A 25,041-nucleotide genomic window follows, 5' to 3' on the forward strand; every position below is an offset into this window, starting at 1 on the left:
GACCTTGTACATTCAAACTCATATCCAGCAGTAGAATTTACATAACAGAATCTTTCCTTTTTTTAGCCTAAAAACAGAACAGTTAACCACTTTATCAATAAGAAAAAACATTAAAATGCATAGGAGCACATAATATATAGTATATATTAGATACCAACCACGCACCGAATTGCTGTCAGTTTCTTAACATTCATGAAATTTAGTATTATTCAAAGTTAAAACCAAGCCAATGCAGTGATTTGAATGATGAGGAATATGTATTGTCTTCGGAGTCTAACTAACACAAAATACAAAGTATATGAACTAACAGAAAATTCAGAAAATCTCTGATAGAAAGACGAGAGATATCAAAATAAATAAATAACAGAAAATACAAAGTATATGAACATAGAGAGGTATTGTTTGCGAAGAAAATATATGAACTTCAATCACATTATTTATGAACAAAAAGTACATCATCACTGTTTTCTTACTGTACGTAAACACAAACTAGCTAAAGAAGTGTGCGCATATTACACACCACTACATACCAATGTGTCACGTGACTACTGAAAGAACAAAAAAAAGAGGGAACAAACTAGGTAAAGAACTTAGTGGATATTGCATCAGTACACACCACAGTGGTAAAAATGCTACTACACAATGCGTCAAATGACTATTAAAAGAAAAAGAAAAAGAAAACAAAGAACTAAACATTGTGTCACGTGACTACCTAAAGAAAGGAGAAAAAAAAGGGAACAACTTGAATGTCTTCAATGGCCTCAATGAAGATTGTTCCCCGGCAACAGCTTGTTTGATTCAGGGCTTTGGCAGCGGCATCGGAGGCAGCATTGGTGCCGGCGGCGGAGGCAGCATCAGCGGCACAGCAGGAGCAAGACGCGGGGGCGAATCATTAAAGAAAAACGCCTGATGAAACATCAACCAGTGATTACATATTTTTTCATAATATAATTAAGAAACCCTAAATGTGAAAGTTGAAAATTGAAAGCAACAACATATACAAGTATGAAAAAAGAGATGAATCGACAGAAAGAATGATAAAGAAAAAGAAATTCTTACCATCGTTAAAAAACTAATAAAACTGGACATTCCTATCACCAAGAACAAGCGCCTACGAATAGTCTTTGCAAAATCATCATCATCTCCTGGTGGTGGTGGTCCTCCTCCTCCACCATCTCCTCCTACTACTACTACTACTCCTCCTCCACCACCATCTCCTCCTCCTCCACCTCCACCACCATCTCCTCCTCCTCCTCCTCCATTTTGTTGCATTTCCACGTCACCCCTTGCAGGAGCAGTTCGTGACAACCGTCCTCCCATGGTTAATCTTCAACTCACAACAGAACTTGACGTTTCTTTCTTTCAAGAATTGAATGCTATGACCAAAACAGTTACTTTAGAAGGTTATATATAGAATTGCAATAGAACTTTCATGAACTAACAAACTCTTCAACCGACTAACCGTTTTTTCACTTTGTTTGTTAGTTAGTTAAACGGCCACACTCTAGCAGACTTTTCATGAGAAGTTTGTTAGTTTTGATTCTTCATTTTTATTTTTGGGGGAAATTTGATAATTTTGCATTGGTTAACATATTAACTGATTAATTCGATTTTCATAAAATGGTCAATTCTCTATTAATTAGTTATTTGTATTTCCTACCTCTGATTTTTCTTTGTTGTGGCAGTATCTTTTCTAATATTATTTTATTTTTTAAAAAATTAAAAATTTAAATTTAATTAAAACTAATTAAAGAGTATTTAAGAGTTTGCGATTATTACGATTTGAGTGAAATTAATAATTTCACATCGAATATCAAATTAAAAAAGTTGAATCCATTCCACTTTAGTTGTTTTATTAATTTGTTTTACACAAATAAGAATTCAATCAATGTTGGTACTTGAGTTGTGGTATTAATTTGTTTTACACAAATATTTTATATATTTTTTTATGAGTTTAAAGATAATAATAATACGGTGTTAAATAATATTACACACTATAAACAATTAAATTTTTTATATTTTATGTCATATTAATTGACAGTGTATTGCACTCTCGGCATATATTACTTTTTTTTTTTCATTTTTTATTGTTTATTATTTCATTTTATTCACTAGTAAGTTAAGTTGCTTCTTGGTTTAAGCAGGCTTTCTATATGTATTCACTTACTATTAATGGCTTTCTTGCTAGTTTAGTTTTATAAATTTGTTATTTTTGCTCTTAATGGTAATATTCTCGTCACTAAGTTGTTAGACAAAAAGAATACCAATTTTTTAATATAATTTATTCGTAGTATATTATAAATAGTAAAGAGTAATATTGTCATCTAATTTTGTTGTTAATCTTTATTAAAAAATTACCACCGTGTTTATATTCTATGGTAGTATTCACTATAAGAGGTTTTAAAAGGGGATTTTTTAAATGCATATTTTCCACTAGTGTTAAACATGGGAAATGTAAAGCGATGATGTATATTGAATTTATATGTCAGGTGGCAGTAACTTTTTAGGATTTAGTTGTTGTGAAAATAGTCTGATTCAAATTGATCTAACATTCTTTCAACAAAAGTATCAAATAGATGTCTAATCAATTTGATTTATCCAATTACCACCTTTCAGGTTAAGCTTGTTTTCTCTTTTAGGTCGATGATTATTGTTGTATAAATACCCACGTTGGTTCATTAATAAAATAACAATTATAATTTTATCATAATTCTCTCTAACCCTTTCACTCTCTCTATCTTTTATTGTTCATCATTTTATCTTGTGATTGAGTTTTTCCATAATATTAGACATCAAGAGTCTGATTGTTTGATCAAACACTTAGTTTGCGAAAAATGCTTTCCATCTTCAATGAATGTATTCATGCAAATCTCTCAATTCTCGATGCAAAGAATTATGACAAGTGGTGCAAACACATGAAGGTGTTGTCTGATTATGAAGATGTTCTTGAAGTGATCAAGTACAATGTTAATCCACTTGTAGAAGGTGCAACGACTACACAAGGAACTATAAACAAGGAAGAGAAGAAAAGATTTCAAAGCTTTATATCTCATTCATCAATGTGTTGATGTTGATAATTTTGAGGAGGTTGATGACTGCACATCCTCAAAGGAAGTTTGGGAAATTTGGGAGAAAATTTATGAAGGAACTGATAAGGAAAATGTGGTGAGGTTACAAACTCACAAAAGGGAGCTAGAACTAATTCAAATGGAGGTGAAGGAAACTATTAGTAAATTTATTACAAGAATCACAAGATTGTCGAATCAAGTGAAAGTGTGTGGAGAGACAATCACTGAACAATATGTGCTTGGTAATATCTTGAGATTGTTGACATCAAGATTCGATAACGTAGTGGTTTCCATTGAAGAGTTTAATGATCTTTCAACCATGAGTAAATCACTCTTGCAAAGTTCTCTTGAGACTCATGAACAGAAAATAAAGGAGAGTAATGTTGACAAAGAAAAGGAATAAGTTGCTTTGCAAGTCCGTTTCATTGGAAAGGACAAGAAGGTGAAGGAAAAGTGGTCCATGAATAGAGGTAGAGAAAAATATCATAACAATAGTGGAAAGGACTTCCAAAATTCTAAAAATTCAACAATTCAAAAGTCCTAAAAAATTACCTGCACGAAAAGCTCAGGATAAGACTCCTTCATTTGACTATTCAGTTCCCACGTCATACTTCCTCCAGTAGGTCCTCACCATACAACCTTCACCAAGACGATATATTTACCTCTCAAGTATTTCACTTATCAATCATCAATCCGCAAAGATGGTGCCTCTAAAGGTGATAAAAATACACAAGAATGGGGGGGGGGGGGGGGAGATTGTGTATGTTAATTTTTTTCCGCTTCAGATGAACAACTTTAGAATTTGAACAAGTTCAGAGTCTAGACATATAGTTAGTTTGCAACGTAATGAAAAATAATCAGAAGCAAGAGTAAATCAACACACAGAGTTTATCCTAGTTCCTCACCTAAACTGAGAGTAATCCAGTCCCTTTGTCCAACAAGAGATTTCCAGTATAATGAAATTGATAACAACTTTGCTCAAGCAAACTAGAAAGAGACTTCAACTGCTCAATCATATGAAAAAAAGACTTCCGCTCAAGCAATATAACAAGAGACTTTTGCTTAAGCACACAAGCAAGAGGCTTCATTGATCATGCACACAGGCAAGAAACTTCACTGCTCAAACAACCTTGCAAGAAACTTCTTTCAAATCTTTAGCTCCCTTTTCTAGAGGCAGGAAAAGAGTCGTTGGAAAGTTGTTTGCACATGTGATTTTTGAAATGAAATAGCTCCAATATAGATAGATAGATAGATAGAGAGAGAGAAAGGCGTTGGAAGATGAATCATGTTAAGATCTTCAACCAAAATGTAATAACATAGTTCTCTGATACCCCAATTTTGTCCGAGCCTTTTTAAAACTTTCATACATCCGATTTTATTTTTACTTTACATCATTTACATAGCATAAAATGTATTTCATCCGCATCATGCATAAAATATCGACCAGAATAAATTTTGGGATATACAAGATATCAGTTGAATCTTTTCTCAAATATACGTAAAATTAGCGGGAGAAAAGTTTCGAATTCGAGCTTGCAAACGTTAGTTTTATTAATCTATGTTTCGCATAGTTTAACCTGACATGCTCGTTTTAATTTTTCGGCTTCTTCTTCGGTCATATTTTGATCAGCTTGAGCCTTTTCAACCGAACATTTTTTACTTCAAAATTTAATAAAAACCTGTATGTTTTCCAGAAGTACATTTTGCGCTGATCATTATAGTGCAGTCATTTTAATTTTTTGGTCACTTTTGCGACCAATTTTTATTCATATTCGGTCTTTTTTTTATTCTTTTGTCAAAGTGTTCGAAATGTTTAAATAGAATTATCTATGCTTTCATTTTAATTTTATCATGTTTATTTTAAAAGGTGTGAATTTTATTTGTTTTAAACGATTTTAATCAATTAAAGCATCTAGATGGGGCAACTTTAGTATTTTAAATTAGTTGTATTTCTTTACTTTCATCTTGACCATTAGATTCAATTAATCAGTGGTCCTTACTCACTATCTATGATTCTCTATTTCATCCAATCAAAAATGAAATTTAAATAAGAATTCAAAAAAGAGATAATCAGCAAATGAAATATCTCTATCCTTCCACTTAAAGGCTGCCACGCGGACAACTAAACATTGGATGTTTCTCTTCTCTAAGACACGTGTCAAACAAGTATTGGTAGATGGAAAAAATCCGATTTGCTGCAAAGCATTTATCCAAACGCTTTCTTAGGCCAATGAATTCCTCTCACACACTAAGAACCTCCATCGACCTCAACCTCTATCTCTATCTCACTAAGAAAGCAATCGCTTCTAAATTTTTTTTGGCTTTTCTTTGTTTCCCCTAACCACATTTCATTCTTTTCCTTCTCCCTCTCCACCACCGGTCATCAAAACCACCACTAATCAACTTCTTCTTCCTTGATTCGCACCTTCACAAATCCAACACAAACCAGATACCACCATAACCCTGAGCATCACTTCTGTGTCATACCTTCACCTAAAATAATCTTGCCACTTCTTCCTCAATCATCTCGACCTTAACCTTCGAAACCTCCATCGAAAATCCATAAACACCCATCACCGATCTAACACCTCCCTCTGTCTCGCGTATTCTCGCATCACCGTAACTTTTGCCAACCAAACGCACCATCGTTGTTTTACTGCTATCAACCACGTCGTGGATCGACCACTAATAACCTCCGCCTACCATATCACTCCAATCATATCTTCAACAATCACCACTGCGAGCTTCAATCCGCCACCATTAGCACCATCTCAAAAAACCACTAACAACCAAAACTTAATCCCTCTTTCTCATTCGCCATACACTTTCAATTTTTTGATCCACCATGGTCTCTTTCATGCTTCATTCTCTTCAACATCGCAACCTTGCTTCTTCCCTTGTCTCTGCCTTTCTCGTTGACAGGAAACACCAAGGCATCATATGCAACTCACAAGTTGGCAAGTTTGTCTCGACCTGCTAGTAACAATGTCAATAGGAATTAATTTGGGTACTACCAGTTCATGTGTTTCGGTCATGGAGGGAAGAATCCCAAAATTATTGAGAATTCTGAAAGAGCTTGAGCAACAACACAACATCTCATTGCTATTGCATAATCGTGTTTCTTTTTTGGTTAATTTTTGTTCTAATTAAATAATTAATATTTGTTGATTGGTTATGCTTGTGCATTAATACTGTAGAATTTGATTGTATTCCGATTTTGATTTTTTCTTTGATTCAGTTTTATTTTACTGATTGTGATGCCTTTAGAGGTGATGTTGTTATTTCATATTAGAAGCATAATCGGTAAAAAAACCTTTCTAATTGTTGAATTTATGGTGTTTATTTCTCTACAGCTTTTGTGTGACATTTCACTGGATATGTTAAGTTGAAGGTTGACAAAGATGAAAAATGAGTTATTCTGTTACTCACTTATCTTCATTCATAAGTTATGGTTTAGTTTGAATATTGAGTTCATGTTGGATTTTTGTTTTGTTTTCATTTCATGCATTCTTAGTATTTGGTGCATGTTGTTAGGACTGTTGTAACAATCTTGGGAATAAAACTATGATTATGCTGCTGATTTAATTTCATTGCGTTTAAAGACAGATTAATCTGTGGATTCAACATTTATATGTCGTTATGCCATCGAATTTTCTTTTGATATATTGATTTGATTTTTCCGTGTTATGATCCTTATGTACGACAATTCAATTATGTGGTCGCTATGTACAAATCGGCATTGAGCACATTGTGGTTTACTCGATTCAAATTATTTTGTACTCATTTTGTTGTTTATCTCATTTTTATGTTTTAGTTGAATTAATTAATTAATTAAATTTTGTTTAATCAGTTAATTTTGATTAATTAATTTTAATTAGCTTGATTATTTGATTTAATTAAACAATTTTGATAATTAATCTTAATTAGCTTAATTAGATGATTTAACCGAATTTTAATCAATGAATTTTGTTAATTAAATATTGATCAACTCACTTCACTCATCATTTCAACAATCATTTTCAAACTACCAACTTGATTTCATTCATAATCACTTCGACTTCAAATCATTTCATCATCGATTCAAAACCATTACGAAATCGTTTTCATAATTCATTTATGTTTCAAACACAAATAAAAAACCTCGACCAATATCAAGTGCGCCTTTTCCAAATCAATTAAAAACACCTAATCACGATTGAACACAATTTCATTAAAGATAAAAAGGGGGATGGTCTCGAGCCTTCAATTCGTCTCCTTAATTGTTTGGGTATGAGTTCACTTACTCGACTAGTCGAACAATTCTCATCTCTTAAAAACTTCTAATTCAATCCAAATCATTTCCATAATAACTTAGGCGAAAAAGGAGGTGGTCTAGAGCCTTCAATTCCCTTCCCTGAATACTTGGATACGAGTTGCCTTACTCGGCCATTCAAGTATTCATCATTTTATCTAAAATATGTTATCATAATATCTAAACCCTCTTATTAAGGATGAAAAGGGAGATGGTCTCGAGCCTTTGATTACTCTCCTCGATTACTTGGATACGAGTTCCCTTACTCGACCATTCGAGTAATCATCATCCATTAAAAAACTTCCAATCCGTCTCACCTAAAAACTATTAATCGACTTAATCAAACTCTTTTTCATAATAACTTAGGTGAAAAAAGAGGTGGTTTAGAGCCTTCTACTCCCTTCCCTAAATACTTGGATACGAGTTACCTTACTCGATCATTCGAGTATTCGTCGTTCATCCAACATACCTTAACAATATCCAAATCCTTTCGTAATTAAGGATGAAAAGAGAGATGGTCTAGAGCCTTCCATTCCCTTGATTTTTTGGATACGAGTTGCCTTACTCGACTGTCTAAGTAATCATCATCCAAAAAAACACTCGACACATCAAACCTATCTTTTCTCACCCCCATGCGATCGAAACCTTTTCACAAACTGACACTATTTAGTATTTTCTAACGCGTATACAAACTAGCGCTTAAGCCTCCCATTCGTGAGCATACAACTAAATGTTTAAACTACTAGAATACGATCAAACAAGATCCCTTCGACCGTAAAACAAATAAATGCTAAGTCTCCCATCCACGAGAAAACAAGCCAACGTTTAACCATTAAAATGTGACTTAAACATTGGTCCTCTAAAATCAATCAACCAACACTCTTGGCTACCAACAAATACATAGATTTGAGTTCTCCGTCACACCTGTAGATACATAAGAGCGATATTCACGTTTTTTCAAGAACTATAACTAAAACACAAAAAATATCTTTTATCTTTTCCTGAACTACGAAGCTTTCAGTTCCTCATTGTACTCGAGGATGCGTAGGAGCGAGACCCACTATCTCGTCAAGCACCCTAATAAAAACATTTTTACGACCCCTTTTATTTTCCTTTTGCACTTTTATTTCTCGAAGAAAATAATTAACATAAGCTAGCATTCAATCAAAAGTTAAACTAAAAGGTTCCCGTTGAGTACAACACACATGAGAGGTGTTAATACCTTCCCCTTGCGTAATCGACTCCCGAACCCTGAATTTGGTTGTGACGACCATTTTTCATTTTTAAAGGTTTTATCAATATTTCCCTTTCCTTCTTTAGAATAAATAAAGTTCAGGGGGGATTCTGTTCGAATCATTTTTTCTGCGACCATCGTGAAAGATCATATTTTCCGAGATGCGACAAGTTCAATGCATCTTTATCATACTAGGTATAAACCAGACGTGGGGCTGAACTAGACAAGTCACATCAGCTTTCCTTGAGACTTGCACTAAGGGACTCTAGTTGACTTTTTCCACAAGTCTATTGTTGCCAAGAGATGTCTACTATGGGGACAGAGTATAAACTAGAGGCTGAGCTCTTGAAGCTGAGGTCTCCAGAGTCCGAGCTGAGATCATTTTTCTCATTTCATTTCATCTAGAATCGTATTTTAACACAACTCTCTCTCTCTCTCTCTCTCTCTCTCTCTCTCTTTAAATTTTCATTTAACTTTCTCTTACTAATATTTTAGCCTAATTACTTTTGTGAGAAAATTCATTTTGTGAGAGAGATTATTTTGTAATTCTAGAAGGGTAGAATTGTATATTCACTAGGAAAATCTTTTCTATACACCTTGGTTGAATATTATCTATTTGGGGATTATTTGTGAGTTACAAACTAAACCTGTAAAAGGCTTTGGTTTGAGATTGTGTGATTGAGTTCCTATTTGGTTTCAAGATTAGCCTGTTATAAAATCTCATAGGATCTTAGCCAACCCGATATTAAAAACAAGATAGGTTGAAGCTCAATTTAGTATTAAAATCTTCATAGATTCGAGATTACCCCGAACTTAAAGTATCACAGGTTATTGATTAGCCCGTTTAAAACAAAGGTTTAAGCTTTGTGAGCTCAACCCGTGTAAAAGCTTGCAAGGTTTAAGGAACTGGAAGATTAACCACTCAGAGATCCTTGTTTGTGGAGAGTGTAGCAGTAAATTCATGACCATTAAGCTATTGATAAACTTAACGCCAATAAAACCAGAGTCGCCACCATGCTTTTATTGTTTCCAAAGGAAAAGGGAAAAGTACGAACAAAACCCGAAGATAAGAAGTTTTCAAATCAAAACTAATAAAATGCCAGAGATTACAGGTAAGGGGGTTGGTTACACAGAGGGAAGGTGGTAGCACCCAAAGTGTCCTAGATACTCCTAGGGAGCCCTTTTTTTTATGTATGTATGTGTTTTTGGTATACAAGATGTTTGAGAAAAAAGAGAGTGTGGAGATGAGAAAAGAATTCATTGATTATATTTTTGTGTTTGACAAGACCTTCGGACTTGTTCCTATGTACCAACATAAAAATGAGGGATCAAAACCTCGTAGTTCATGGTAACAATTTCAAAGTGAGTGAGTTGCTTTTAACAAAAGGTTAATAAGAAAGGCACAAAAGGCCCAAAAGTTTGAACGAGGTTGTTAGTTCTTTTTGTCTTTTGATAAGTTAGTCAATATGATTAGATTTATTTACAAGTTTGATTAAAGAAAAGAGTTTGAAAATCATTTGGTGTAAGGCCAAAGTTTCTATTTGAAATAAGGTCTAAGTTTGAAATCACAAGCAAAGAAAGTTTTTGAAAAGGGGGGAGAGATTTTAAATTTAAGAAGTAGGAGAAGATGAAGAGACTACCCTAAGCATAAAATTAAAAGTTAAGAGTTGAAAAGATCTGACCAATGGAATGCAATCCAACAGACAAGAATGTCATATAGAAAACCCGTTTTCCCTTTGGACTTTTAATCAAGCAATCATCAACAAGCAATTAACAATCCAATCATCAAGAAGATCAAAGCATCAAATAAAACTAGCCACATCCAAGAAAGCAGATCCCATAGCTAGCAGTCTTCTTTGTCTTCTCATGTATCAGATGAAATATTCCTGGGTCCACTCAGAATAAAGCATTAGACCCAAGACCAAAATAACAGTTTGCACCAAGACAAAGTAGCAGATGAATTCAAATGAGCCCTAAGGCTTGCATCAGATGAAGGCTCAGTTCTTAATAACTTGTTCTCAAAATGTTGGCATTGGCCAAGTCCTTTTTGCACCGGAAATGTTGCCTAATCCTAAGTCCAATAGTTCAGATCAAGATTAACAGTCCACCAAACATTTTTTAGGGTTTTTTGTTGTTTATTAAGTGTTTTAATGTCCTAAGACCACAAACAAAATCAAAATGCACAAACAATATATACAATAATAAGATATGACTCAAATGAGCAAAGTGAAAATGGCATAAACATAAACAAGTTAAATGAAATGTAAATGACAATGAATGATAAATGACTAAAAATTAAATTGCATAAAGTAAATGACTTGAAAGTAAAGCAATATTAACAAGAGTTAGTCAAATGTTAGTCAAGGTTAATTGAATGTTAGTGGTATTTTGCTTTTTAATTGATTAAGTCATTCTTTGGAGAACACTCAACCATCCGTTCATAAGCATGGATCCTTGAACCAAGACATTTTCCACAGGAAGGAAAAGAGGCCAAGTTTCCACATAATACCATGAAAGATGGGAGACTTACAATCTCACTTACTAGATTGCTATGCCTTTAGGGTCAAATTTAGCTCTATGTTAAGCGATCGTAATTAGACTTATGTAGAAGTCACAACTATCTGAGATCGGGCAATAAAAATTTAGGTGTTAATGCGTGTTAGAGATTTGGTATAATGAACCAAACTCCTAAAATATACCACACACTAAAAGAAAATATCAAATGGGATGGACATATCTCATCCACACTTGTATTGGTTCATCTGACACAAGGTCATTAATGAACCAATTAGCCTTAGGATACTTGAGATTTCATTGGTCAATGAAAGGAATGGGAAAGAATAGGGATGAAGATGAAGGAGAGGGGAATGAGATAAACACAAATTAGTCATGGGATGAATTTTATCAAATTAAAATCATTCATTCATTTTGGGAGATGAAATGTACATTTCATCAATCCCTTAAATCCAATGATTTTAATCCAACAAAAGTCAAATCGACCTTGACCAAGGCCCAAACAAATAGTCAAACATCACAAGACCATAAAAATGGCTCAACATAATTTTTACACAATTAATCAATTAAAAATCAAATTAAAAAATGCATTAATATTCAATTTAACTTGGTCAAAACCTAAAATCTCTTTAAAAAACAAATAAATGGCCAAGAGATTTATCGTAGGTAAAACAAGGTCAAATGACCTTAGACAAAAAATTTCATGATTTTTAAAAAGTCAGAAGTATTTTTAAATAATTAAAAGTATGCAAAAAAAATATTTAATTCATGAAAAATATCAAAATTAACCTAAAAAAATATTTTAATTCAGAAAATGAAAGAGATAAATATTTAAATATTTTTGGGGAAAGTCCCATATTTTTTGGATTAAAAATGAACTTATTATGAATTAAACAAAATAAAGCAATTAAATGAAAAATGAGAAAGTACAAAAAAACAAATGCCATCAGATCTCCCTCATTAATTGAGGTAGCAAATTTGATGGTCACGCGTGCGGTATCCACCAAAGACATGATTCAAAGCGCCACACGCGTGGTAATCACAATCAAGGGCCAAGATTAAAACGTTGGGACCAGATCAAATGGCTCGGGACATGCCATCGCACCACCAAAGTCCTAGCTCCGGTCATCTTCTCCAGTGATGACCATCAGACTGGTCCAACCTCAACCTCATAAAAAATGAAAAGTAAGGACACTATTTTGAAGAGAAAATGCTCAGGAGCTCGAATCTGGCCTCAATTTTCTCCAATTCCAAGTGTATAAAAAGATACAGAGATTTGAATTTTGAGGAACATGAACCGAGTTGCTTCGATTTGACCTCAAAGCAACTCAATCTTCTTGTATATATTGGTAGGACTTCAACCAATCAAAAATCATAAAGAATAGTGAAGAATTGTGGGAGAATCGAAGAGATGAAAATTCTAAAAAATTACCTTCGAATGAGCTTCAATCTTGCTTGATCTTGATCCCAATTGTGCTTGGCTTCACTTCAGAAGCTTGTAGAAAGTGATTAAGATTAGAAAACGGCTTGGACTCTTGGAGTTTCAATATCAAAATAGAATGAGATTTAAAGCTCGGTTTTTAAATGAAAACCTTCAAGATTATCCTTTAATGGTGAGAGTTTGGATTGCAGGTTCAAAGCTTGGGCATGAGGTCCTTAATTTTGAGCATGAAGGGTTGTATTTATAGGCATTCAAATTCATTTCCACGCACTTCCAAAATTTGCTAAATTTAGCAATTCTCATTGCATGCTTGCGTGGGCGTGTGATAGGCCCATTAAGTGATGTATTCATGCCCAAAATTGCTTGAGAATCATGCTGAAATCATGTCATGTGGCCATGCATTTGAAATTGAAATGTGAAGGTGAAATCCATCCAATTGGTCCCTTGAAAAGAACCTGTGATCAAGTCCTTCATTATTTGGCCAAATGAGGTGATCTTGGACTTTTTGGAAAGGTGAGATCAAGGGGAACAACTTTCATGTTGAACACTTTTCCATTTCAATCTTGGACCATGATGAATTTTGAGGTGGAAGTTTGGAAAATCAAACACACTTGAAACTTTTCTAAGTACCAAGTCAAATGTTTACTTCTTCCACCTTAAATAACTTTTGCTATGGACTTCAAATGGAAAACCTTCCTTCATAAAAGTTGTAACTCTTTCAAACCTCTTCAATTTGGTCATAAATTTGACCTCATTTAGATTTGGCATGAAGGAGTTATGCATTTTAGAAGTTGAGGAAAACCACTTGTTCAATGGTAATGACCCAAAATGGCCTATAATGTTTCATCTTGGCACATGCACTTGCAAGTTGAACTTTAACTTCTTCCAAACATAAACCTTGAAGAGGAAATCTTGAATTTAATCATGGAACTGAAGGAGAATAGCGATCCAAAATGCAGCGGAAATTAAAAATTTTCTCCTTTAGTGATCCTTACGAATGGGCATGATCAGTGATAGAATCGTTACCTCTTGTGGCGATTGAAACCTTTGATGCAGATCTAAGGAGTGATCATGAATGTTGAATGGTGACAACACCTCTACTCAGTCCACACGAACGAATTCCTTCAATCTCAGTGCTAGCTGCTACGAATGAAGGCTTTGAGTGTGTGTGTGTGTGTGTGTGTGTGTGAGAGAGAGAGAGAGAGAGAGAGAGAGAGAAACAAAATTTCAACTGCACAAATGCTTCTGCACAAGGGTTCTATTTATAGAACCACTTGTGTGGGCTGTAAGCTAAAAAGCCCACTTAAGTGTATGTGACCCATATCTTATGATATACCAAAATCACTTAAGCGCGTGGTACCTTACCATATTTCGTATTCTACTTAAGTGCACCGTACCTTACGATGTCCTACAATTCACTTAAGTGCACCGTACCTTATGGTGTTCCTTACTTACTCTATCTCTCATCAATCCGTCCTTTTATGTGTGACCCTGCAGGTTTTCGTGGTATTGGCAGTTATATTAAATCACGTATTTAACATAATAAACAGTGAGCGCTATCTAGCAACATATCACTGCTACCCAAGACACGAAAATGTCATGTGATCTGACAAATCCTTTTGTGATAATACTTATGTGTACAACTACCCCTTTTCCCCTATGTCTGTATTGAACACAAGGCATAGACCGTGTCATCCTTGTCCAGTTCAATATTGGGCCCTTAGACATTTATCCTATTATGCAGGATGGGAAAACTCCATCTAGGTCACTCATGTCCCTTAGCATGCTTCGTGGAGTACCCATCAACCGTCTTTATGGTCGTCCAGTTACGAATAATGATTGATCAACAATAAGGCACTCGACTCTACATCTAGGGTCCATAGTGGTTTCATGTCGAAGGGTGGTATACACCACTATCACCATGAGAATAACTTATGACACTTTGCATAACATTCTATATAGTATTCTCATAGCGGGTCAATCCCGTATAAATATTACTCTTAATATTCATACCTATGTTTAAGACTTGATAACTCCTTATCCATGATCAATGAGATGTGATCATTAGTCTATATACATAATAGTCTTAATGCTTTAATGTTATCCTACTTTACAACAAAACTCGACTACAGATACTTTAAGAATTGCATCATTATGTTTAATGGGATCTCATGATTAAGTCACACTTGATACATTAAACGGACTAGTTATTCTAGGGACTTTATTAAACAAACATAATAAAGAAAAAGCCTTTTATTATTAATAAATAATTCGATACAAGTACCAAAAGTATTGGCCTCTAGGGCTTACACCAACAGGAACTTGAATGGATTTCATCTCATACAAATTGAGCAAGTTATGATCCTTGGAAGTTGACCTCCTAACTAGGGTTTTGACAAAATGACCTATAATATTTCACCATAAAAAATGACTTTCCAAGCAAAAATAGTTCTTGACTTCAACATGAAAGTTGTTTGGAAAGTCATAAGGAGTAACTTTTCTCTTGAAATCATTTTCATATGATAAAAATTGTAGGAGATAGGGTCTAAGGAACCCCAGTTTTGACCAATTGACTTTCTCTGGTCAACCACCATGAACCATCTTGCAAACTTGATATTCTCTTGATATTTGGGACTCATGGAGGATCATATATGTGTAGGATTTTGTAATATGAAGTATCCCTTTAAATGTTTAATCAATTGATGAAGAAACTTGTTGAGGAAGTCACGCAAGATACCCAGATGAATTTAGGGTTTCCAAGGCAAACAAGCTTCAAACTCTTGATGAATTCTTGATCAAAATGATATGTGAAGACCATAGGGATTCATATATGATGTCTATAGCCAAATTGAACCATCTCTTAATTAGTCTCCTTGCATTGAGGGTCTCAAGCCCTAGATATGAGCCTGATGGAGCATTGGTGGATGTACACACTACCTATAAAAGCAACAAACTATATATTGACATATTTTTGGTATTTTGGTTAGTAAATAATGAAAAACAAAGTATGATACAATCAAAAGTTCTTGGTGACCTCTCCCAATGCAAACCCAATGAATGGGGGGTAAGGAGGATGCCAATGTGTGATCCCAAAGCTAATGCATATGATGAGATAACATGAGGGATCTTAGGGTCAAAATTAGGGTCTTACAACTGCCCCTATTTAAGGACATTCTAACTGAGGATGTGAAGGTTAAAATCTTCGTATCAACTTAGTATAATGGACTTAAATAATAAAGTATAGAAACAAATTTTGGTCCTTAAGAGATCTCGTGATGCATATGATATGAATATTAAAAATAATCTCTGTGGGGGAAATATCGCCACAAAGGAAAATGTAGGTGTTTAATTGGTTGCATTGTATGGTAAAAGACTAGCTGGATTCTAATGTCTTGACTGATGTCATGACATGCTGTGAAGGTGTTTGTGTGACTGCATTGTAGGTTAGAATATCTAGCTGTACTCGGATGTCTTAACTGATGTCATGACACACTTGAGTAGTTTACTGCAGGATTAGCTAATACAGGATTTATTGAATGTCAAAGTGGATGTGGTGACATTCATCCTTGTCAGCAGATACTGAGGAATAGAACAGTTGGTGTTCTGTTAGAACTCAGTATTTATTTTCAGTCTAGTTATCAAGGAAATACCAGATCTGGCATAAGGCCTACTGTCTGAATGTCAAACTGGATGTTATGACATTCATCATTGACAACATATACTGAACAATAGACAGAGTGGTGTTCTGCTACCCTTCAGTATGTTTATCAGTCTATTCTTCAAGAGGATAACAGAACTGACTTAAGGCTAAATGTGTAAATGTCAAATTGGATGCTTTGACATTTATTAATGTAAGTTGTTAATGTAGAATGGACAGATTGGTCCTGTACAGTTCAGCAAATTTGTACAGTCTGTTTTCAGGAAAAACAGACTTAGCATATGGACCTTGATGTCAAGCTGAATGTTGTGACATTCATTCCTGACAGCATATGCTAAATTGTAGGTTGTTTAGTTTTTCTGTTTCAGCTTTTTCTCAGGCTATTCTTCAGGGATTCAACAGCTGAGAGAAAATCCAGGAAATCAACAACCAAGCTACATTTAATGAACCTAACAAATAGCCTATTTGTTAGTAACCTAGATATGGAATTTAGGGGAACTCGCGTGTCCTTAAATTCAGGAGAATACAAGTACAAGGCCCAAGTACTGCAATATAAAAGGAAGTCATTCCTTCATTCAGAACTGGGGATTTTGAGGCGTGAAGATTTAGTGTGTCCATCATACTTCACTGCTGTATTTTTGTGAGTCTTGTATTAGACATATCTTGTAAGCCAAGCTATTATCACATAGATGATTGCATTGGTATAGGTTGTTCATTGAGTTGTAAGTGTTGTGTCACTCTAAGCTTTTAAGCGTGAGTGCTGTGTATCTTGATTAAAGCTGTTAAGCACAATCAAGAGTTGTTTGAAGTGTGTCTTCAAAATTGTCTTTAATATTGATTAAAGGTAGTAATCACTGAGGTGATTGAGGGGGAGTGAGTAGGAACTCTGATCTTCGTGTAAGATTGAAATTGCATTGGGTAGGTATTAAGTGATAGGGTTAAACAATTGGTTTAAGGTCTGAATTAATACTACTAATAGTGGATTTCCTCCCTGGCTTGGTAGCCCCCAGACGTAGGTCATGTTGGACCGAACTGGGTAAACAATTACTCGTGTTATTTACTGCACTTACTGTTTTCTGCATAATCCTTGTCTGCGCAGAATTGGATGTCATAACAACCCGTGTGACATCGAAAGTCTGTTAACTAGAATTTCAATTGGCATCAGAGCAGGCACCCTGCCTGTTAAGTTCTGGGTGAGATCTAGGGAAGTTACTTTCTAGTACCATGGACAAGGATGTAGGACACTCAAATAGACCACCCATGCTGGATGGTTCTAACTATGATGACTGGAAGGCTCGTATGATAGCCTTCTTAAGGTCTCTAGACAGCAAAGTTTGGAGAGCTGTCAACAAAGGATGGGAACATCCAACGAAGACAGGTGAGGATGGAGTCAGTGTGCAGATCCCTGAAGAAGAATGGGACAAGGAGCAAGAGGCATTAGCCCTTGGAAATTATAAGGCCTTGAATGCATTGTTCAATGGAATAAGTAAGAACATCTTCAGACTAGTGCACCACTGTGAGCTGGCCAAGGATGTGTGGGATACCCTCAAGGTAACTCATGAAGGCACCTCCAAAGTGAAGATGTCCAAACTTCAGATGCTGACCACCAAGTTTGAAAATCTGAGGATGAAAGAGGATGAGACTATTCATGACTTCCACATGAATATCCTTGAGATTACAAACACCTCTGGTGGCTTGGGGGAGAAAATGGCTGAAGAGAAACTTGTAAGAAAGATTCTCAGGTCATTACCTAAGAGATTTGCCATGAAGGTCACTGCAATAGAAGAGGCTCAAGATATCTGCAACATGAAGGTGGATGAGCTCATTGGTTCTCTCCAAACCTTTGAAATGGGGATGTGCGAGAATGTTGAAAAGAAGAGCAAAAGCGTAGCTTTTGTATCAAATTCTGAAGAGGAGTCAGAATCAGGATATACTGGAGGTGATGAAAGCATATCAGAAGCCATAGCCATGCTTGGGAGACAGTTCAACAAGTTCGTGAAGAAGATTGATCAAAGAGGTAGACCAAATGTCAAGAACATCCTGTCTGACATAAGAAAAAAATCAACTTCTGAAGAAAAATTCAACCAAGGCAAGGGAATCCAGTGTCATGGATATGAGGGCTATGGACACATTCGAGCTGAATGCCCTACCTACCTCAAGATGCAAAAGAAGGGGCTAGCTGTCACATGGTCTGAGGGAGATTCTGAGAGTGAATCTGAAGGAGAATCTGCTAAACATGTCACTGCACTAACTAGTGTTTGTGTCACTGATGATGATTCAAGTGCAGATGATCTGACACTTGATGAACTTGCTACATCATATAAGGAGCTATGTGTCACCAGTGCAGAAGTCCGTGTACAAGGTGAAAAGCAGAAGAAGCGCATCAAGGAGCTGGAAGCTCATAATAAAAAGCAGCTGAAAGTCATAGAGGGTCTGAATGGTGAGATATCTGTGCTGACATATAAGCTAGAGCAGATGACTAAATCCATCAGAATGTTGAGTAAAGGAACTGACACCTTGGAAGAGATCCTAAAGGTGGGACATAAGTCTGGAACCATGACTGGTTTAGGCTTTGTGAAAAAATCCTCAGCTGAACTCAAACGCTCAAAGGCTAAAGTTCAGAAATTCAAGCGAAGGTCACCCCCAATGTCTCAATATCAGGGAACCAGGATGAGTAATCATCAAAAGAGGAAATTCCAGCAATGGAGATGTCACCACTGTGGTAGGCTTGGCCATATAAAAGCCTTCTGCTACAGGCTTCATGGTTACCCTAACCAAGCTCCTCATGACAAACCTAAGCATAAGACATATATGCAAAATGTCCCCACCAAGAAGCGACAATGGTATGCTAGGTTAGCTCACACAGCTCTAAGGGCTTCTACCAGAGAAGACTGGTACTTTGACAGTGGCTGCTCAAGACATATGACTGGTATGGAAAATCTATTGGTGGATATTCAACCTCACACTACCAGCTATGTGACCTTTGGTGATGGTGCTAAAGGAAAAATAAAAGGTGTGGGTAAGCTGGACTGCTCTGGAGTTCCAGAACTGAATAATATGCTGTTAGTAAGAGGACTAACCGCAAACCTCATCAGCATAAGCCAACTGTGTGATCAAGGGTTCTATGTTCAGTTTACTAAGGAGCTATGTATTGTGACAAATGGTGACAATCAGGAAGTTATGAGAGGATCCAGATCCAAAGATAACTGTTATCTGTGGGAACCTAAAGTCTCAAACTTCTCCACAATCTGCTCCTCAGCCAAGGAAGAACAGGAGGTGAAGCTATGGCATAGACGCCTTGGACATCTCCACTTACAGGGAATGAAGAAGATCATATCCAAGGAAGCAATCAGAGGAATTCCAAAGCTGCTTATTGATGAAGGAAGAGTTTGTGGAGAATGCCAGGTGGGCAAGCAAACCAAGATGTCACATCCGAAGCTGGGAGATCCTACAACTTCCAGAGTTCTGGAACTGTTGCACATGGACTTAATGGGACCTATGCAGGTTGAAAGTCTGGATGGAAAGAGATATGCATACGTGGTGGTTGATGACCATTCCAGATACACGTGGATAAGCTTTATCAGAGAGAAGTCAGATACATTTGATGTCTTCAAAGACCTGTCCATCAGACTTCAAAGGGACAGTTGTGTTGTCCGAATTAGGAGTGATCATGGTACGGAGTTCAAAAATTCCAAGTTTGATGAGTTTTGCTCGTTTGAAGGAATAAGTCATGAGTTCTCCTCTCCTATAACTCCTCAGCAGAATAGGATAGTTGAAAGGAAAAATAGAACTATTCAAGAATCTGCCAGAGCTATGATTCATGCAAAGAAGCTCCCTATGCACTTTTGGGCTGAAGCTATGAATACCGCGTGCTATGTTCACAACAGAGTCACCTTGAGAAAAGGAACCTCCTCCACTCTGTATGAAATATGGAACGGCAGAAAACCCACTGTGAAGTACTTTCATATCTTTGGAAGTAAATGCTACATTCTCACAGATCGTGAACAGAGAAAGAAACTGGATCCCAAAAGTGATGAGGGTATATTTCTAGGATACTCAACTAACAGCAGAGCGTACAGAGTGTTCAACTACAGGACCAATGTCCTGATGGAATCCATAAATGTTATTGTGGATGATAAAGAGGAAGGAATCGATGTCATAGAGGATGTTGGAACATTCCTTGACATTTCAACAGACATTCCAGTCAAGTCTGAAGAAGTACAGGAACCTCCTCCTGAATGTGAAGTAGATGCATCCACCAAAATGCCATCTATCAGAATTCAGAAAGACCACCCTAAGGATCTTATCATAGGGGATCCCAATAGTGGTGTGACTACCAGGTCAAGGGGAATTAGCTCAAATTCCTGTTTTGTATCCAAGGTTGAACCAAAGAATGTGAAAGAAGCCCTGACTGACGAATATTGGATCAATGCCATGCAAGAGGAACTTGAGCAGTTTAAAAGGAATGAAGTATGGGAGCTAGTTCCAAGACCTGAAGGGACCAACATCATTGGTACCAAGTGGATCTACAAAAACAAGTCTGATGAGAAAGGAGTAATTACTAGGAATAAAGCAATACTAGTAGCTCAAGGATATACTCAAGTTGAAGGGGTTGATTTTGATGAGACGTTTGCACCCGTTGCTAGGCTTGAGTCCATCAGATTGCTGTTAGGTGTAGCATGCATTCTGAAGTTTAAACTGTTCCAAATGGATGTGAAGAGTGCATTCTTGAACGACTACTTGAATGAAGAAGTCTATGTGGAACAACCTAAAGGGTTCTGTGATCCTAACCAACCTAAGCATGTGTACAAGTTGAGGAAAGCCTTGTATGGGTTGAAGCAAGCACCTAGAGCGTGGTATGAAAGGTTGACTGAATTTCTGACCTCAAATGGATACAGAAAAGGTGGGATAGATAAAACTTTGTTTGTGAAGGATGAAGACGGCAAAATCATGATTGCTCAAATCTATGTGGATGATATAGTCTTTGGTGGAATGTCAGAGCTAATGGTAAAACATTTTGTTCACCAAATGCAATCTGAGTTTGAAATGAGTCTGGTTGGGGAACTGATTTATTTTCTTGGAATGCAAGTCAACCAAATGGAGGACTCTATGTTTCTCTCCCAAAGCAAGTATGCCAAAAACATAGTTAAGAAGTTTGGTATGGATAATGCTAGGCACAAGAGAACTCCTGCTCCTACTCATCTAAAGTTAACCAAAGATGATGGAGGGCCTAGTGTTGATCAATGCTTGTATAGAAGCATGATAGGCAGTCTTCTATACCTAACTGCAAGTAGACCTGACATTTCCTATGCAGTTGGAGTGTGTGCTAGATACCAAGGAGAGCCCAAAGTGAGCCACTTGAATCAAGTCAAAAGGATTCTCAAGTACATCAATGGGACTTGTGACTATGGGATGCTGTACTCATATGGTTCTGAGCCTGTCCTATCTGGGTACTGTGATGCTGACTGGGCTGGGAGTGCTGATGACAGAAAAAGCACATCAGGAGGATGTTTCTTCTTGGGAGACAATCTCATATCTTGGTTCAGCAAGAAGCAGAATTGTGTATCTCTGTCCACTGCAGAGGCTGAATACATAGTTGCTGGAAGCAGTTGTTCCCAACTGGTTTGGATGAAACGGATGCTCACTGAGTACAATGTCACTCAAAATGTCATGACATTGTTCTGTGATAATCTCAATGCCATCAATATTTCCAAGAATCCCATCCAACACAGCAGGACCAAACATATTGACATTAGACATCACTTCATCAGAGATCTGGTGGAAGACAAGGTGATTACCTTGGAACATGTAGCCACTGAACTCCAACTGGCTGACATATTTACAAAGGCTCTGGATGCTACTCAGTTTGAAAACTTAAGGGGCAAACTGGGGATATGTCTCTCTGAGAACTTATAGCAACCAATGATGTTTGGGATGTATTGTTTAATATCTCTGCCTATTAAACAATTGGAACTATGCTCTGACTGGTCAACAGATCATAGCTATGCCACTTGCAACAAGTGTGGCAACAAGAGGTTAAGGAGATATCCTAACTTGAGGAGGCCTATGCACCTGCAGGAGTTCAAGGACACTGTTCATGTAGGAGTGGTTCTGAATGTCAGATACAAAGTCATGGCATCTGATATGGAGGTACCTACTGTAAAGCAAAAGGGTGTGACAACTTGACCAATGCTGTGAAGCAAGATCAAGTGGGTGTTAACTTGGTTGAAACTGTGAAGTAAAACCAAGTCTGTAATTCTGTCATTTATGTGTAATTCTGTTTAAGTTATGTTGGTCTGTAGTTTAGAGTGTTGCTTTGGCAACATTTTTGCCAAAAAGGGGGAGTAACAGGTGATACCCCAGGACAACAGATTGTTTTGCTAAACAGATATTCAAGATCCTCTTATCCAGAGGTTGTGCTGCAGCAGATGTTCCACTTCTGTTTGTGTGTTGATGTGTGTGAGTGTGCTGCCACTATGAGTGTATTAGCTAGGTCTATTTCCTGCTAGATGTGTGATTTCCGCTGCTATGAACTTTGTTGTGGGATCAAAGTGTTCTAGCCAAAAATTTGCCAAATGGGGAGTTTGTAGGTGTTTAATTGGCTGCATTGTATGGTAAAACACTAGCTGGATTCTAATGTCTTGACTGATGTCATGACATGCTGTGAAGGTGTTTGTGTGACTGCATTGTAGGTTAGAATGTCTAGCTGTACTCGGATGTCTTGACTGATGTCATGACACACTTGAGTAGTTTACTGCAGGATTAGCTAATACAGGATTTATTGAATGTCAAAGTGGATGTGGTGACATTCATCCCTGTCAGCAGATACTGAGGAATAGAACAGTTGGTGTTCTGTTAGAACTCAGTATTTATTTTCAGTCTGGTTATCAAGGAAATACCAGATCTGGCATAAGGCCTACTGTCTGAATGTCAAACTGGATGTTATGACATTCATCATTGACAACATATACTGAACAATAGACAGAGTGGTGTTCTGCTACCCTTCAGTATGTTTATCAGTCTGTTCTTCAAGAGGATAACAGAACTGACTTAAGGCTAAATGTGTAAATGTCAAATTGGATGCTTTGACATTTATTAATGTAAGTTGTTACTGTAGAATGGACAGATTGGTCCTGTACAGTTCAACAAATTTGTACAGTCTGTTTTCAGGAAAAACAGACTTAGCATATGGACCTTGATGTCAAGCTGCATGTTGTGACATTCATTCCTGACAGCATATGCTAAATTGTAGGTTGTTTAGTTTTTCTGTTTCAGCTTTTTCTCAGGCTATTCTTCAGGGATTCAACAGCTGAGAGAAAATCCAGGAAATCAACAACCAAGCTACATTTAATGAACCTAACAAATAGCCTATTTGTTAGTAACCTAGATATGGAATTTAGGGGAACTCGCGTGTCCTTAAATTCAGGAGAATACAAGTACAAGGCCCAAGTACTGCAATATAAAAGGAAGTCATTCCTTCATTCAGAACTGGGGATTTTGAGGCGTGAAGATTTAGTGTGTCCATCATACTTCACTGCTGTATTTTTGTGAGTCTTGTATTAGACATATCTTGTAAGCCAAGCTATTATCACATAGATGATTGCATTGGTATAGGTTGTTCATTGAGTTGTAAGTGTTGTGTCACTCTAAGCTTTTAAGCGTGAGTGCTGTGTATCTTGATTAAAGCTGTTAAGCACAATCAAGAGTTGTTTGAAGTGTGTCTTCAAAATTGTCTTTAATATTGATTAAAGGTAGTAATCACTGAGGTGATTGAGGGGGAGTGAGTAGGAACTCTGATCTTCGTGTAAGATTGAAATTGCATTGGGTAGGTATTAAGTGATAGGGTTAAACAATTGGTTTAAGGTCTGAATTAATACTACTAATAGTGGATTTCCTCCCTGGCTTGGTAGCCCCCAGACGTAGGTCATGTTGGACCGAACTGGGTAAACAATTACTCGTGTTATTTACTGCACTTACTGTTTTCTGCATAATCCTTGTCTGCGCAGAATTGGATGTCATAACAACCCGTGTGACATCGAAAGTCTATTAACTAGAATTTCAGAAAAGAATCCGGAGAGACTGAAAGTCCACATGAGCATATTGCATTCCATAAGGAAAACTCACTTGGGAGACAAAGACTCTGGGGATAAACAGTTGTGCATATGCCAGGCTACGACTTGAAAACTGCTGGAGACACGGGAGAAATTTCCATGAAAATAAATCAATGGAAGGACTCGGTTGGGGATAAAAGGAAAATCTGCAGGGGAAACGGGTAAATCGGAACAAAACTGAAATACTCGTACCAATTGGGAAATGGCGACTTCACTGAGGAAATATGCACTCACACTCAATTGGGGAATAATAAACTTCAACACAGGAGTACCAGAAGTATATTATCTATTACTAGTTACTGGGTAGGAAGATAAATATTCTGAACTAGGGACATTCGTTACCGGTTAGGGTAAATATATCAAGGATGACTCGCTGAGGAAAAAGAGGTGTATTCGTTACCGGTTACTGGGTAAGAATAACCTGTTGGGGAAAATATCAAATAAGGTTTACAACTACCGGTTACTGGGAAGAAGACCAAAGAGAGAGAATATCCGTCACTGGTTGAAGTGAACATATCAAGGATAGACTCAGAGGAAGAATATTCGTCATCGGTTAGGATGAACATATCAAGGATAAACCACTTGGGAAAATGGGAGGAATATCCGTTACCGGTTAGGGTAAACATATCAAGGATAGATTGTCGGGGAAAATTAGGAATTATATCTATCGGTTACTGGGTAGAATACCAAAAAGAGAATATTTGTCACCGGTTAAGATGAACAT

General features: G+C 36.6%; 1 protein-coding gene across 1 annotated transcript; it reads right to left on the minus strand.

Annotated features, from left to right (window-relative positions):
* Positions 1 to 467: 467 nt before the first annotated feature.
* Positions 468 to 1,465, minus strand: LOC127121248 (uncharacterized). The gene is made up of 2 exons (XM_051051805.1): positions 1,060 to 1,465; positions 468 to 906 (listed from the first exon to the last, which is right to left on the minus strand). Exons 1-2 carry the CDS (start codon positions 1,318 to 1,320, stop codon positions 799 to 801), a joined length of 369 nt encoding a protein of 122 aa, XP_050907762.1. The 5' UTR covers positions 1,321 to 1,465; the 3' UTR covers positions 468 to 798.
* Between the last annotated feature and the right edge of the window lie 23,576 nt (positions 1,466 to 25,041).

This window comes from Lathyrus oleraceus, chromosome 2, assembly GCF_024323335.1.
Source record: "Lathyrus oleraceus cultivar Zhongwan6 chromosome 2, CAAS_Psat_ZW6_1.0, whole genome shotgun sequence".
NCBI classification, from domain to species: Eukaryota; Viridiplantae; Streptophyta; class Magnoliopsida; order Fabales; family Fabaceae; genus Lathyrus; species Lathyrus oleraceus.

Bases quoted from the DNA above. Each gene is read 5' to 3' on its own strand.
- LOC127121248 (XM_051051805.1), bottom strand. From the start codon at position 1,320: ATGGGAGGACGGTTGTCACGAACTGCTCCTGCAAGGGGTGACGTGGAA. The intron at 907-1,059 runs GTAAGAATTTCT...ATGTTTCATCAG, and splicing joins TTATTAGTTTTTTAACGATG to GCGTTTTTCTTTAATGATTC.